Genomic DNA, 15,456 nt, shown 5'->3' with positions numbered 1-15,456 from the left:
ATGAGAGAGACAGAGAAAAGCAAACAATCAAAACTCAATACGGGCTGTTAGAACTTGTAAGTGTGCGAAACACAGTGCGGGAAGCATATCGTATATCATTGAGGAGTTTTATTTAATACGTAATACGTGCTCTGATTGGGTAGCTTCTCAGCCATCCTCCAATAGCGTCCCTTGTATGAAATCAACTGGGCAAACAAACTGAGGAAGCGTGTACCATAAATTAAAACACCCATTGTCCGCAGAAAGCGGCAAACCAGCGAAAAATCCGTGATATATATTTAGATATGCTTACATTTAAAATCCGTGATGGAGTCAAGCCGTGAAAGTCGAAGTGCAATATAGCGAGGGATCAGTGTATTTCTTTTCAGAATTGAGTTTTTTTAGTTTTTGAAATTGCTAGGTCTTTCCTGATGTTATATGGTAGTGGTGATGGCCAAATATGTCTTCATTTCGGCCATAGCACATTGGAAGAAGTATGTACACCGTATTTTACATACTGCAAGACAAAAACCGAGCAGCTTTACTGACCAATGAGGAAAGACCGCTTACCAATGAAAACGTCAGATTATGGTCACGTGATTTAAATGCTGCGACTGTGTGATTTTAAAGGCAGGTGTTGATTTGTGAAAAAGACAATATTGTGTACGTGAAACTCAGGAAAAATGAAATCTAGAGATCGTTAATTATGGGGGTGACATCATTTTCTCAATTTGCCAAAAACTTGAAAGATGTGACATACTTGTTTTTTTTCCATAGTTGATGAGAGCTGCTGGGGTCCTCAACAATGAGGATCCTGCAAGCCGGATCACCCTCAGGGAATTGCGCCACATGGCCGTAGTGCCGTAACTGACGCTCCCTTACAATGCAGGTAATGCGCCTCATTCGGGACTCCATGAGTAACCACACATTTGACACAAAGTCAAACCAACGATACCCAAGGATTCTCCGAAGAGACAAAGTATAGAATATATTCAAAAGTGCAGTGATTCTGATCAAAGTCTTCAATAAATAAATAAATAATCCATAAAAACAAGTAAACGTGGAGGTTAAAAATAAGCCAATAAATAATCCTTTAAAATGAGGTTTAAAATCCTGGGTAGTAAAATCACGTTCTTAAAACACAAGCTGAGCTACAGTGTTTCCTCGCTAAAATCTGACGACACAAAGAGACATCAACCAGCAGGTGCAGACAACCCTTAATCCCGGCCCACTTCCCCACTGCCAGTCCCTCAGCGTTCTACGGGGCGCCACTCCGAGCTTGCTCCTACTCCCCTTGCCAGATCCTTGACATCTGTGAGAGCCTTCACTGAGCACACAGTCGCTCCTGCTCTGTAGGGTGTTCAAGAGGAGCGGAAATTGGCAACTGTAGACCAGAAGGCAAAGACAAAGAAAACACGAAAGAAAGTACCAGGGAGATGTAGAGAGCAGGAATGACACAACAGATCCGATACCAAGCCCATTTTGTGTCACTTCCTAGGAGTAAGGAATGTTAAATGAATTATTTGTGAAAACTGATGGTTTGGGTTTTTTGGAAGACAAACAAACACTCTTTAACACATATGTCCCTTTTAGTCAGACGACTGTGGCCGTAACCCGGCTGGGACATCAAGATAGTGGAAGCACCAGGGGATAAAATAAGCATGGTATATTATTTCCTCCGGAGCGCTAGATAGCAGCCCCCTTGGGTTGCAGCGTTACCTCAGATTCCCACAGGGCTTCATGGGAGCTGGAGTTTCATACAGCCCTGTTGGGTTCCGTGGGTGACGCCTATGTTGGGTTTCTGCCTCACCCAGAAGTGCTTCCAGACCAGGCCAGCAGAAGTACTCCCGGGTGAAGCATAAAAGAAGCCCACTGCCTTCGTTCAGGGAGCCGGAGTCGATAGGAAGAAGATGAAACTTGTCCGAGGAGGACTGGAGGTGGAAGGACAGAGAGAAGAGAAGAAAAGCGTTGAGTGCTTTATACTGTAATGTGCAGGTGGGATGTGAAAGGGAAGCGTTTCCCACAGTTAAAATAAATGTGGGGTGTGCTGCCGTCTGCCTGTGTTGTGTGTTGGGGAGCTGGAGAGCCTCTGGTGGTCACACGGGATAAATTGCCTTTAGTCCACACATAAGTGACAGAAGCAGATTTATAAGTGGCTTTGGGTAATAAAGAGTAAAGAGCAGCCTACAGCATCATTAAGATTTTTATGCTATAATTACAAGAGGTCGCCAAACAGTTAGAACATAACTGGCAGTGCCACAACAGCACTTTAAAGAGAGAGAGAGTACTGGTTAAGAGACGTTCACACACATAAATACCGGTAGTTGTTGATTTACAACCATGTTCTGCTCCAACAGACCGGTCATAAATTGATCTGGATTGGACCGGTATATGTGTTCAAGCCTGACTGTATGTGTAGTACTGTATAATAAGTCCCTATGCCATATTGTTTGTTTCATATACTTTTCATCTTCATTCTTAGCTCATTGTTTACATTTTCTACCATTTTTTTATTACAGTAATCCCTCGCTATATCGCGCTTTGACTTTCGCGGTTTCGCTCTATTGCGGATTTTATATGAAAGCATAACTAAATATATAACCGGATTTTTCGCTGCTTAGGGTTTTTGGACAATGTGTCTTTTTACTTCCTGTACATGCTTCCTCAGTTGGTTTGCCTAGTTGATTTCATACAAGGGATGCTATTGGCGGATGACTAAGAAGCTAACCAATCAGAGCACGCAGATAAGTTCTCCTGACTGAGAAGCTAACCAATCAGAGCATGCAGTTAAGTTCCTGCTTGCTGAATGCAGTGTTAACCAGGAAGTCTCGTCTCGCTCATTCAGCATCAACGTGTTTCGCTGTGTAAAGAGTTGTGCTCTTTTGTGTTTATCTTTGTGCATAGCCAAGCCCTTCATTATGCCTCCAAAACGATCTGCTACTGCTTCAGGGGCCGTGCCAAGCGCAAATGGAAGATGTTAACGATTGCCGAAAAGGTAAACGTTTTGGATTTGTTGAAGACTACGATTCTTTTTATTTAAAAAGTAGGAAAGGAATATAAGATCTACGACCGCAGTGTCCTTTTAACCAGGGTGCAAAATGAGTTGTAAGTGGATGTAATAAGGCAGTAGTCTGGATGGAATCTGCTTTTGGGATTTGGATTGAAGAACAACAACGGCGGTGCTACACAATCGCCTGAAGTGGCTACTTTGGAAGAACTGTAACGCTCTCCTTTGTTGTGCAGTAAAATTAAACCCATTGTTATCGGACAAGTCATCGTTTCATTGTTGGTGAGTAACCATAATTAATTTTCTACTTACCGTACTTAGTACATGTACGTACGTTTAGTGTCACTGTACACACATTTACTGTATACTATTTTTGTTGCATTGTATGTATTTATTGCTGGTGGCCTGTCTATCGTAATGGCTGTAACATGTGATATCGGAGACACTCAATATCTTTAAAATAATATTTAGGTTTTACTGTATATAAACAGTGTGTTTATATACATAATTTCAATGAATCTTACTTAATATCTAAGAGAATACAAAGGGATTATGCTGTATAACTCTGCGGGGAATATTTATAAACAGTGTGGGAGAGTTTATAAGGGCTTAAAATATATAAAAATAACCGTAGAAACATATGGTTTCTACTTCGCGGATTTTCACCTATCACGGGGGGGTCTGGAACGCAACCCCCGCGATCGAGGAGGGATTACTGTATTTTGTTTTGTTATTACTGTCCAACGTTTAACAGCTGCACAAATCCTTTCTTTGTCTATATTATGTCAGGTCATCAGTGTGAGCCTCTCCCAGTATTCATTGTGTTAACTCTGAGAGGAGGAATTGTACCAGCAGAGTCTGAGCACTCATAAGTTTTCCGTTTTAACATTTCAGCCTGTTATTAAAAAACATTAACAGATAAAGGAGTTCAGTGTGGTTTTATTACCCTTTGTAGCGGATCACACGAAGCGGCACATCGTGAGTCACAATGCAGAAGCCTCGGAGGTTAACCGGATTCAAAGCCAGAGCTCAGCATTGTAGTGCGTGCGGTGAACTCCAATAACAACAGGATGACTTCAAGTCACATGCGATCGCATTCGCTTTCTTATCTTCTTCATTTTTGTGTTGAGATCAATTACCTTTTTTCCTGTAATTTTCCTGTGCGTTTCGTTTCGGCATTGTTCCGTAAGGTCTCCTCCGTACAAGTGTACATGGGTAGCTGAAGACGGAAAGGCATAGTGGGCATAGTGAAACACATGAATTGGTGACCAGGGGATCCATCCGACTCAGACGCGGGGCTTGAAATACTCAAGTGCACATGTTATTTATAATAAAATTTTTTTTTTTTTTTGTTATGAACATCCCCAAAAGAGTTGATCCCTGTAAATAGTTAATAGTATATGAACAATATAATCTGTTGTAGTACGGGCGTTAATTAGCGTCACACCTCATAACCTGCATACATCACGTGTTTGGCTGTAACGCCAGAAGCGCGGTGGACGCTGTAAGGGTAGGTTGTGGTTTCTGTTTCTTTCGTGATTTTTTAATTTCATTTTATTGATTATTTAATAGGCAGAGGGGAGAAGACGTTAATGTGACGCTCTGTCTATTTCTTTACTTTTGTTTTGAAAAGATTTTCGGGAACAGGAAAAATAAAAGCAAAGGGGAAAGAATGGAGGGGGGTAAGCAGGAATTCTGAGAGGGGACGGACTGGGGCTTTTCTACAGGGCGGCTATACAGCCAAAAGGAATGCGGACACGGACACCGCGTTGGGCTTTTATTATATAGATTATTCTATTACCTGTGTTCGAAAGGTACCGTGGCTAGTCATACAATAAAACATCAACTTGTGACAGATTCAACTTCATGCCTCCTGTTGGCGAAACATTAAAGTGGTAGAAAATAATGTCAGAATTACATTTTGGCACATGTTTCCATGTGTGAGGCACACTCCACTCATACTCACCTCACTGTGTGATAGTGTGCTACCGGCACTCTTGCTCTGTCTTTACCACATGCGGTGGCATGAGAGAGTGTGACATGCTTGTCTTCCATACTTTTAAATTTGTTCACACTCGGCATAGCATGAGACACAAAGTAAGATCCCACCTGTTACGGTACAAGAAGGAATGAGCTCTGCTTCTTCTTCTTCTTTCGGCTGCTCCCATTTAGGGGTCGCCACAACGGGTCATCCATTTCCGTCTATCCCTGTCTTTTTCATCATTTTCTGCCACGCTGACTGCCTTCATGTATTCCTTCACCATATCCATAATCTTCCTCTTTGGCCTTCCTCTTTATTTCTTGGCTGGTGGATCCATCTTCAACATTCTTTTCCCGATGTACCCCTCGTCTCTCCTCTGCATGTGCCCGAACCATCTCAGTCTAGCCTCAGACTGTTGTTCCTGTGTCGTCCCTCTAATATACTCCTTCCTAAATCTGTCTGCCCTCATTACTCTGAGCATCTTCAACTCCCGGGTAAAGTAGAGAGGATTGCGTCAGGAAAGGCCTTTCGGCGTAAAACCTGTGCCAAATCCAACATGCGGATGAAGGAATGAGTGTGTAAAGTACCCTGAGATGATCAGGGGTTCTGTTTGTGCTCCATTGTTGACTGGATACCACTATCTTAATCAGTTCCGTAGGGATTTACAAGTACCGTAGCGGTACAGAATTCTATCACCCTCTACCTCCCTGGCGTCACTCCTCAGTATGCAGTGTGTTTTCCCTGCCAATTTGCCTGATGATGGTCTTTCGGCCACAGTAGTGTCACTTCTTTGTCACCATATCCCCCTCTGTTTGCTATAAGGCCTGCCTTCTGGGTGTTCTAAGGCGCTTCTTCTAATGTCTTTCATAGCGTCTCGTCTTAACGCTAGTTCAGCTGGAGATTTTGATTTCTATAAAGCATTCTTGGATCAGTTTCTAACCAGTCTGAACAAAGAAGAATTCACGTGTTTTCTTATAGTTACCATACCAGTCAGTGGATAATTCACATTCTCTCACAGATTTCAAATTTGGCTGCCGTATGGGTATTTGTTCATCAGTCTGAAATGTGATATAAAACTATGGCAGTAGGAGCTGAGCCCTCAGACACACTTTACATGTTCATAAAATTGTTGAAAGGTAGAGGTGGCCACCATAAAATGTTTTATGTGCAAGTATTGGCAAAGTCTACTTTCCTTGGTAGTGAACTTTTATTCTCCATCATTTCTGAGAATGCGATGACCTCATGCGGTATTGTGGCTTGTGTTTCACATATTGCTGATGCATTTTTATTTTTTAATGTCATTTTGTAACTTGATCAATCCAGACCAGGATGGTGGGGGATGCTGGAGCCTGTCTCAGCTAGCATAGGGTGTAAGGTACCCAGACAGAGTGCCAGTCCATTGCAGGGCAATCTCTCTCTCACACACACACACACACACACACAGGCCAATTTAGTGTCTCCAGTTCAGCTAACTTTCATATCTTTGAACAGGATATGAGGATAGGATACCTACACAGACATGGGACGAATGTGACCCAGGATGAGAACCCTGGTCTCCTTACTTTGAGGCTGAAGCATTGCCATTTTGCCGCCTGTCATTTATTTTTTTTTCTCAATAGTAACTCGGATAAAGACTTCTGATGTATCCAGTTTTCGATTTGTTGATTTTTGTTCTGTATTTCTCTTTGTGATGCCTGGAACACTTACGCTCACCGGCCACTTTATTAGGCACACCTGTTCAACTGCTTGTTAACGAAAATATCTAATCAGCCAATCAAATGGCAGTAATTCAATGCATTCCGGCCTGTAGACATTATCAAGACGAACTGGTAAAGTTCAAACTGAGCATCAGAATGAGAAAGAAAGGGGATTGAAGTGACCTTGAACGTGGCATGGCTGTTGGTGTCAGATGGGCTGCTCAGAGTATTTCAGAAACTGCTGATCTACTGGGATTTTCACTTATAACCACCTCTAGGGTTTACAGAGAATGGTCTGAGAAGGGGAAAATATCCAGTGAGTGGCAGTTCTCTGGGCAAAAATGCTTTGTTGATGCCAGAGGTGAGAGGAAAATGGCCGACTGGTTCAAGCTGAAAGAAAGGCAACAATAACTCAAATAAGCACTCGTTACAACTGAGGTATGCAGAAGAGCATCTCTGAACACACAACACGTCAAAGCTTGAAGCAGGTGGGCTACAGCAGCAGGAGACCACCCCGGGTGCCACTCCTGTCAGCTAAGAACAGGCAACTGAGGCTACAATTCACACATCTCACTAAAACTGGACAACAGAAGATTATAAAAAGGCTGTCTGGTCTGATGAGTCTTGATTTCTTCTGCAACATTCGGATGGTGGGGTCAGAATTTGGTGTCAATGACATGAAAACATGGATCCATCCTGCCTTGTATCAACGGTTCAGGCTGCTGGTGGTGGTGTAATGGTGTCAGAGATATTTTCTTGGCACACTTTGGGCCTCTTAGTACCAACTGAGCATCATTTAAAAGCCACAGCCTACCTGAGTATTGTTGCTGACCATGTCCATCCCTTTTTCAATGCAGTGTCCCCATCTTCTGATGGGTCCTTCCAGCAGGATAACACGCCATGTCACAAAGCTCAGATCATCTCAAACTGGTTTCTGGAACATGATAATGAGTCCTCATGAGTACTCAAATGGCCTCCACAGTCAGCAGATCTCAATCCAGTACAGCTCCTTTGGGATGTGGTGGAACGGGAGATTCACATCATGGATGTGCAGACGACAAATCTGCAGCAACTGCGTGATGTTATCTTGTCAATGTGGACCACAATCCATGAGGAATGTTTCCAGCATCTTGTTGAATCTACGCCATGAAGAATTATGGCAGTTCTGAAGGCAAAAGGGGGTCCAACCCTGGTACTAGCAAGGTGTGCCTAATAAAGTGGCCGGTGAGCGTAAAGATGGATGAAGCTGTAGCGGATTAAGGAGAAGGATTATTGATGAAATCAAATGTTGAAGTCAGCTTTGAATTTTGAATACAGACTTGACAACGGGTTGCACATAGTCCCTTTTAAAATACTGTGGGTTACCTTTGTGCTCTCCACCAAGCAGTGTAAGTGTATTAGATAGATAGATAAGAAAGGCACTATATAATAGATAGATAGATAAGAAAGGCACTATATGATAGATAGATAGATAGTTTATTAATCCCCAAGGGAAATTCACATACAGTAAACTCTTGTTTATTGTGGTTAATCCGTTCCAGACTCTACCGCGATAAATGAATTTCCACGAAGTAGGATTCTTTAAATATAAATCTAATATTTTCGCAGTTAGAGCATAGAAAACCTGTTTACCTTCTAAATACGTTTTTTAACATTATTAGAGCCCTCTAGACATGAAAGAACACCCTTTATTCAAAAGTTTAAACTGTGCTCCATGACAAGACAGAGATGACAGTTCTTTCTCACAATTAAAAGAATGCAAACATATCTTCCTCTTCAAAGGAGTGCGCGTCAGGAACAGAGAATGTCAGAGAGAGAGAGAGAGAGAGACAGAGAGAGAAAAGCAAGCAGTCAAAAATCAATAGGTGCTGTTCGGGCTTTTAAGTATGCAAAGCACCTCGATAAAGTGGCTTCAAGAAAAAGGGAACAATGTGAAGGTAGTCTTTCAGCATTTTTGAGAGGAGCGCCCGTATCTTCTAAGCAAGCAGCCTCTGTGCAAACAGCCCCTCTGCTCACACCCCCTCGTCAGGTGCAGAGAATGTCAGAGAGAGTGAGAGAGACAGAGAAAAGCAAACAATCAAAAATCAACACATGCTGCTAGAGCTTTTAAGTATGTGAAGCACCGCACGGGAAGCATATCGTATATCATTGAGGAGTTTTATTTAATACGTAATACGTGCTCTGATTGGGTAGCTTCTCAGCCATCCGCCAATAGCGTCCCTTGTATGAAATCAACTGGGCAAACAAACTGAGGAAGCAAGTACTATAAATTAAAAGCGAACCAGCGAAAAATCCGTGATATACAGTGGCTTGCAAAAGTAGAACTTTTCCACATTTTGTCACATTACAGCCACAAACATGAATCAATTTTATTGGAATTCCACGTGAAAGACCAATACAAAGTGGTGTACACGTGAGAAGTGGAACAAAAATCATACATGATTCCAAACAATTTTTACAAATAAATAACTGAAAAGTGGGGTGTGCGTAATTATTCAGCCCCCTGAGTCAATACTTTGTAGAACCACCTTTTGCTGCAATTACAGCTGCCAGTCTTTTAGGGTATGTCTCTACCAGCTTTGCACATCTAGAGACTGAAATCCTTGCCCATTCTTCTTTGCAAAACAGCTCCAGCTCAGTCAGATTAGATGGACAGCGTTTGTGAACAGCAGTTTTCAGATCTTGCCACAGATTCTCAATTAGATTTAGATCTTCACTTTGACTGGGCCATTCTAACACATGGATATGTTTTGTTTTAAACCATTCCATTGTTGCCCTTGCTTTATGTTTAGGGTCGTTGTCCTGCTGGAAGGTGAACCTCCGCCCCAGTCTCAAGTCTTTTGCAGACTCCAAGAGGTTTTCTTCCAAGATTGCCCTGTATTTGGCTCCATCCATCTTCCCATCAACTCTGACCAGCTTCCCTGTCCCTGCTGAAGAGAAGCACCCCCAGAGCATGATGCTGCCCCCACCATATTTGACAGTGGGGATGGTGTGTTCAGAGTGATGTGCAGTGTTAGTTTTCCGCCACACATAGCGTTTTGCATTTTGGCCAAAAAGTTCCATTTTGGTCTCATCTGACCAGAGCACCTTCTTCCACATGTTTGCTGTGTCCCCCACATGGCTTGTGGCAAACTGCAAACGGGACTTCTTATGGTTTTCTGTTAACAATGGCTTTCTTCTTGCCACTCTTCCATAAAGGCCAACTTTGTGCAGTGCACGACTAATAGTTGTCCTATGGACAGATTCCCCCACCTGAGCTGTAGATCTCTGCAGCTCGTCCAGAGTCACCATGGGCCTCTTGGCTGCATTTCTGATCAGCGCTCTCCTTGTTCGGCCTGTGAGTTTAGGTGGACGGCCTTGTCTTGGTAGGTTTACAGTTGTGCCATACTCCTTCCATTTCTGAATGATCGCTTGAACAGTGCTCCGTGGGATGTTCAAGGCTTTGGAAATCTTTTTGTAGCCTAAGCCTGCTTTAAATTTCTCAATAACTTTATCCCTGACCTGTCTGGTGTGTTCTTTGGACTTCATGGTGTTGTTGCTCCCAATATTCTCTTAGACAACCTCTGAGGCCGTCACAGAGCAGCTGTATTTGTACTGACATTAGATTACACACAGGTGCACTCTATTTAGTCATTAGCACTCATCAGGCAATGTCTATGGGCAACTGACTGCACTCAGACCAAAGGGGGCTGAATAATTACGCACACCCCACTTTGCAGTTATTTATTTGTAAAAAATGTTTGGAATCATGTATGATTTTCGTTCCACTTCTCACGTGTACACCACTTTGTATTGGTCTTTCACGTGGAATTCCAATGAAATTGATTCATGTTTGTGGCTGTAATGTGACAAAATGTGGAAAAGTTCAAGGGGGCCGAATACTTTTGCAAGCCACTGTATATTTAGATATGCTTACATTTAAAATCTGCAATGGAGTGAAGCCGCGAAAGTCGAAGCACGATATAGCGAGGGATTACTGTACTCCAGCAGCAGCATACTGATAAAACCAATCAACTAATTACTTAATTACTAGATTACTTAATTACTTAAAAACTAATTAAAGAGCAATAAAAGAGCAGTGCAAGTTAAAGAAATGCAAGGTGGAGAGTGTGAGGCAGGTATAACAGTCTATAATCTTGTGTAAAGTTAACGTTTACCCCCTCGGGTGGAATTGAAGAGTCTCATAGTGTGGAGGAGGAACAACGATCTCCTCAGTCTGTCAGTGGAGCAGGACGGGGACAGCAGTCTGTCACTGAAGCTGCTCCTCTGTCTGGAGATAATTTAGTTCAGTGGATGCAGTGGATTCTCCATGATTGACAGGAGCCTGCTCAGTGCCCGTCGCTCTGCCACGGATGTCAAACTGTATTGTAAGGTGCGAGATTTAATCCCTTTTTGCATCAGTATATCTGAAGTACCCAGCATTACTCAGATATATTTGTTTATTGGGTTAAGGTAAGAAAGCAGATATTTAGAATTGACGCTTTTGTCAATATTGTCTGAGTGAAGTGTGGTGGTCTCCCTTGGTGAATGAAGTATGTCAAAGCGGGGGGTGTGGGGTTCCCACACAATCGCTAGAGCATTAAGTGAATGAAGTGCGATCATTAATGCTTTTCCTTCTTAGCGAATCTAGCACGATCATCAGAGTAGGAGTTGGGGAGGTGGTCCAGGATCAACCGCGATCCACCTGTGACACTGCTGCTGTGAATCGACCACGATTGTCGGAGTGCTAGCTTGGCGGGGTTTCATCTGAGGTCGGCCGCAGCCCACCTGCAGTGCCTCAACCACAGGCTGGAAAACCCTGGAGTAGTGGTTGTTGAGCACAGTTGGAGACACTGAGCATTGCTCAGACATCTGTGGGGAAAGAAAGGCATGGCGTGCTTTCTTAACAATCGCGGTGTTGTGCCCAGTTCAGGTCTTTGATCCCATTTCCAAGAACAGTTATACTTCCCAGTGGTGACCCTCTCCCCCGCATTCCCTCTGATGTAGGTATGTCTTCTGCTTTCTGAAGTCTATGATCAGCGTCTTGTTTGAGAGATTGTGGTCTTCACACCACTGTCAGAAAGGAAGTCTCCCCTCCGTAGGCCATCTCATCATTGTGAGTGGTGAGTGGCGAAATTCAGCAGAGCTTATATTCCCAGTAACCCGCCTGATGGTGTGCAGCACTCCCTTGACTCTGTTCTGAGTGTTTCCAGATGCATAGTCAGACTGAAGTTGTCTTTCATAGTAGCAGCGTGTCACTTTGGAAATGGCCTGGTGCTCTTCAGTTGAGCCATTCCCAGCAATAACGGCTGAGATTTGAAACATAACTTGTGTTTTTAATTTTTGAACCACATGAAAAAGACTCTTGTATCGCCTTTAAAGTATGCTCAGCAGATTTTTAAAACAGTATGAACTGAGTTATTAAGTCACTTTACATGCCAGTGTAGCATTTGTCAAACCTAAACATTTTTTTTTTTCTCTTTCATAGGTTGAACTTTCAAAAATGTTCCCAGAAGACCACTGGAAGTAAGTGTTTTTGGCACTCTGACAATTCCATTTACAAGAAATTTATATGCAAAAGATTTTTTCCATTATTGTGAAATCGCATCATTGAACCTTGAAAAATTGGCAATTTTTGGATTTATAATTAAAATGTTTTAAGATGTATTTTTTTTATATTGTGAACATATTACATTTTATACACCATTTGAGTTATTGGAATACAAGGCAAGAATTCAGATACAACAGATGTTATAAATAACACCTCAGCATGAAAAATCTCAGCAGCGTTAATAAAAATCAAATAACCACGAAAAGTAATTGTTTCAATATTATGATAGGAGGTATTGACTGAACAGATTAAACCACTTTCAGGATATGTTTGTGTAACAGCTCCACTACCAGTCAAACACTTTAGAACACCTCGGTTTTTCTTCAAATTTAATCAATTGAAATGCATTGAAAGACCTAAAATACAGTGGTGCCTTGGTTTGCAAGTGTAATTCATTCCGGAAACGTGCTTGTAATCCAAAGTGAATTTCCCCATAAGAAATAATGGAAACTCAGATGGTTCGTTCTACAACCCAAAATATTCATATAAAAATGATTAATATAAAATCTTCTTCTTCTTCTTTCGGCTGCTCCCGTTAGGTTGCCACAGCAGATCACCTTCTTCCATATCTTCCTGTCCTCGTCCTCTTGCTCTGTTACGCCCATCACCTGCATGTCCTCTCTCACCACATCCATAAATCTTCTTTTAGGCCTTCCTCTTTTCCTCTTACCTGGCAGCTCCATCCTTAACATCCGTCTCCCAGTATACCCAGCATCTCTCCTCTGCACATGTCCAAACCAACTCAATCTCGCCTCTCTGACTTTGTCTCCCAACTGTCCCACCGGAGCTGACCCTCTAATGTACTTATTTCTAATCCTGTCCATCCTCGTCACGCCCAATGCAAATCTTAGTATCTTTAACTCTGCCACCTCCAGCTCTGTCTCCTGCTTTCTGGTCAGTGCCACCGTCTCCAGCCCATATAACATAGCTGGTCTCACTATCGTCCTGTAGACCTTACCATTTGCTGATACCCGCTGTCAAAATCACTCCTGACACTCTTCTCCACCCTGCCTGCACTCTCTTCTTCACTTCTCTTCCACAATCCCCATTACTCTGTACTGTTGATCCCAAGTATTTAAACTCATCCACCTTCGCCAACTCTACTCCCCTCATCCTCACCATTCCACTGACCTCACTCTCATTTACACACATGTATTCTGTCTTGGTGGTCCTACTGACCTTCATTCCTTTCCTCTCTAGAGCATATCTCCATCTCTCCAGGGTCTCCTCCACCTGCTCCCTACTCTCGCTATAAATCACAATGTCATCAGCAAACATCATAGTCCACGGGGACTCCTGTCTAATCTCATCTGTCTAATCTCGTCCATCACTATTGCAAATAAGAAAGGGCTCAGAGCCGATCCCTGATGTAATTCCACCTCCAACTTGAATGCATCCATTGCTCCAACCGTAGACCTCACCACTGTCACACTTCCCTCGTACATATCCTGTACAACTCTTACGTACTTCTCTGCCACTCCCGACTTCCTCATACAATACCACAGCTCCTCTCGAGGCACCCTGTCATATGTTTTCTCCAGGTCCACAAAGACGCAATGCAACTCCTTCTGGCCTTCTCTATACTTCTCCATCAATGATTAATACAAAATATAAAGTAAAAATATGTAAAACAAATTAACCTGCACTTTACCTTTGAAAAGAATCATGGCTGGAGGGAGGAGACAAGAGAGGGGAGGAGGAAGGTTATTGTGTAGGGCGACTCTCACCCTAACTAAGCCACTGGCTCACTGGAATCTTCTTCTTTGTTTGCGACTTTAACAAGGACCCTATACAATGACAGTTGCTTTTGCCTGAAGAGTCACTACACTTGGACACAAAATAAAAAAAAATGCTTTACGCACTGTAAGGTTTCTAAACTCTTTTGGGAATCCACCCAATGGGACAACATGCTGAAGAGCGTCCCGAGGCAACCGCAGGCTCCCAGTGCTGTAGCAGTTTGCCGTAAAAGTGAATCAGAAAAGATCGTGGACATGCTATAAGCACCTGCCGTTGATGGGTGATACAAGGAACATTATAAATGCAAGGGCACAGTATTACTTAGCCACTAACCTGGTCACGACCCTGCCTGACTGCTGTGTCTCTGTATAGGAGACCGGCAGATCCCGTTACAATAAATAACCATGCTGTTCCTGTTTAATGCTGAATAAAGCTGGTGTTGTACCCCAAAACACGAGGCTGAGTCTCAGTACTTTAGCATGACAGGGACTCGCACGTCACAGCACACACACATGGTCACCATGCTATAGTAAACATTATACGCGCATACGGATGTTGACTATATGAGTGAGGCACGCCGACTGAGAACGAGCATGGGAGATGATTACCCACAATCCCCATGTGATGCTCGGCAGACAAAGCGTATACGGACTACTTGTATTGCAAGACCTCGCTCGTTTATCAAGTTAAAGTTTATTAAAAATTTTAGCTCGTCTTGCAAAACACTCGCAGACCAAGTTACTCGCAATCCAAGGTTTTACTATAGTGAAAAGGTTTAAACACTAAACTGCCAAAGGTTTAAATTTAAAGTTTAGTTTAGCAAAATATCAGAATATTACAGATGGGCCTTCTTCAGGGAACAACTAACAGGTTGCAACCTACAGATGTTCTGCAGCAATTAAAGCAAATTAAGACTTGCAAGTTGAAGCAAACAATTGTCACAGGTGACCAAACTTCTGTTGAATACTTAAAAATCCTCTGTGTGTCTTAAAGCAGAGTTGGGACAGACTTGTGTTACTACACCCTCTGATGTACTACTTGGACAATATTCCAGTGATATTGGCAATAAAACAGCAATTAACAAAGGAAATGAGGCAGAGCATTATTACCCTTGGAAGTGTAGGCCTTTCGGTCTGTTGGTCTTATCCGTCTGAAGCGGAACTCTGTTAGCGGTGGCGTTAATTTTTCTCTTATTTTTTATCATCCCAAGGTATCCTGTATTTACCCAACTCGAGGAGGTTCTATTACAGTATATGCAAGCATATATAAACATGAGCGGTAAAGAGGGGGCTCGGAAAGAAACGAAAAAGAAACCCAAAGCTACACAAAAGCCTAGACAGGCAATAAGTCCAAGTTCAACCTCAAGGTATGGCCTTACAGAGACTGACCCGGACAGATCTTCCAGGACTCCAGACCATTTCATCTTCTCCAGTTGAGAGCAAAAGTGGGAGCAAATGTGCAAGTG

The 15,456-nt window shown here is 42.7% G+C and overlaps 1 protein-coding gene across 1 annotated transcript in view; it reads left to right on the top strand.

The window, feature by feature from the left end:
- Nucleotides 1-15,456, top strand: part of rnf175 (ring finger protein 175) — a 168,543-nt gene that overhangs the window by 5,276 nt on the left and 147,811 nt on the right. The window contains exon 2 of the mRNA XM_039750278.1: nt 12,132-12,169. Within this exon, the coding sequence (XP_039606212.1) occupies nt 12,132-12,169 (38 nt within the window). The remainder of the gene's footprint in view (nt 1-12,131; nt 12,170-15,456) is intronic.

Source organism: Polypterus senegalus, chromosome 4 (assembly GCF_016835505.1).
Source record: "Polypterus senegalus isolate Bchr_013 chromosome 4, ASM1683550v1, whole genome shotgun sequence".
NCBI lineage: Eukaryota > Metazoa > Chordata > Cladistia > Polypteriformes > Polypteridae > Polypterus > Polypterus senegalus.
This window is presented reverse-complemented; position numbering and strand designations above follow the sequence as displayed.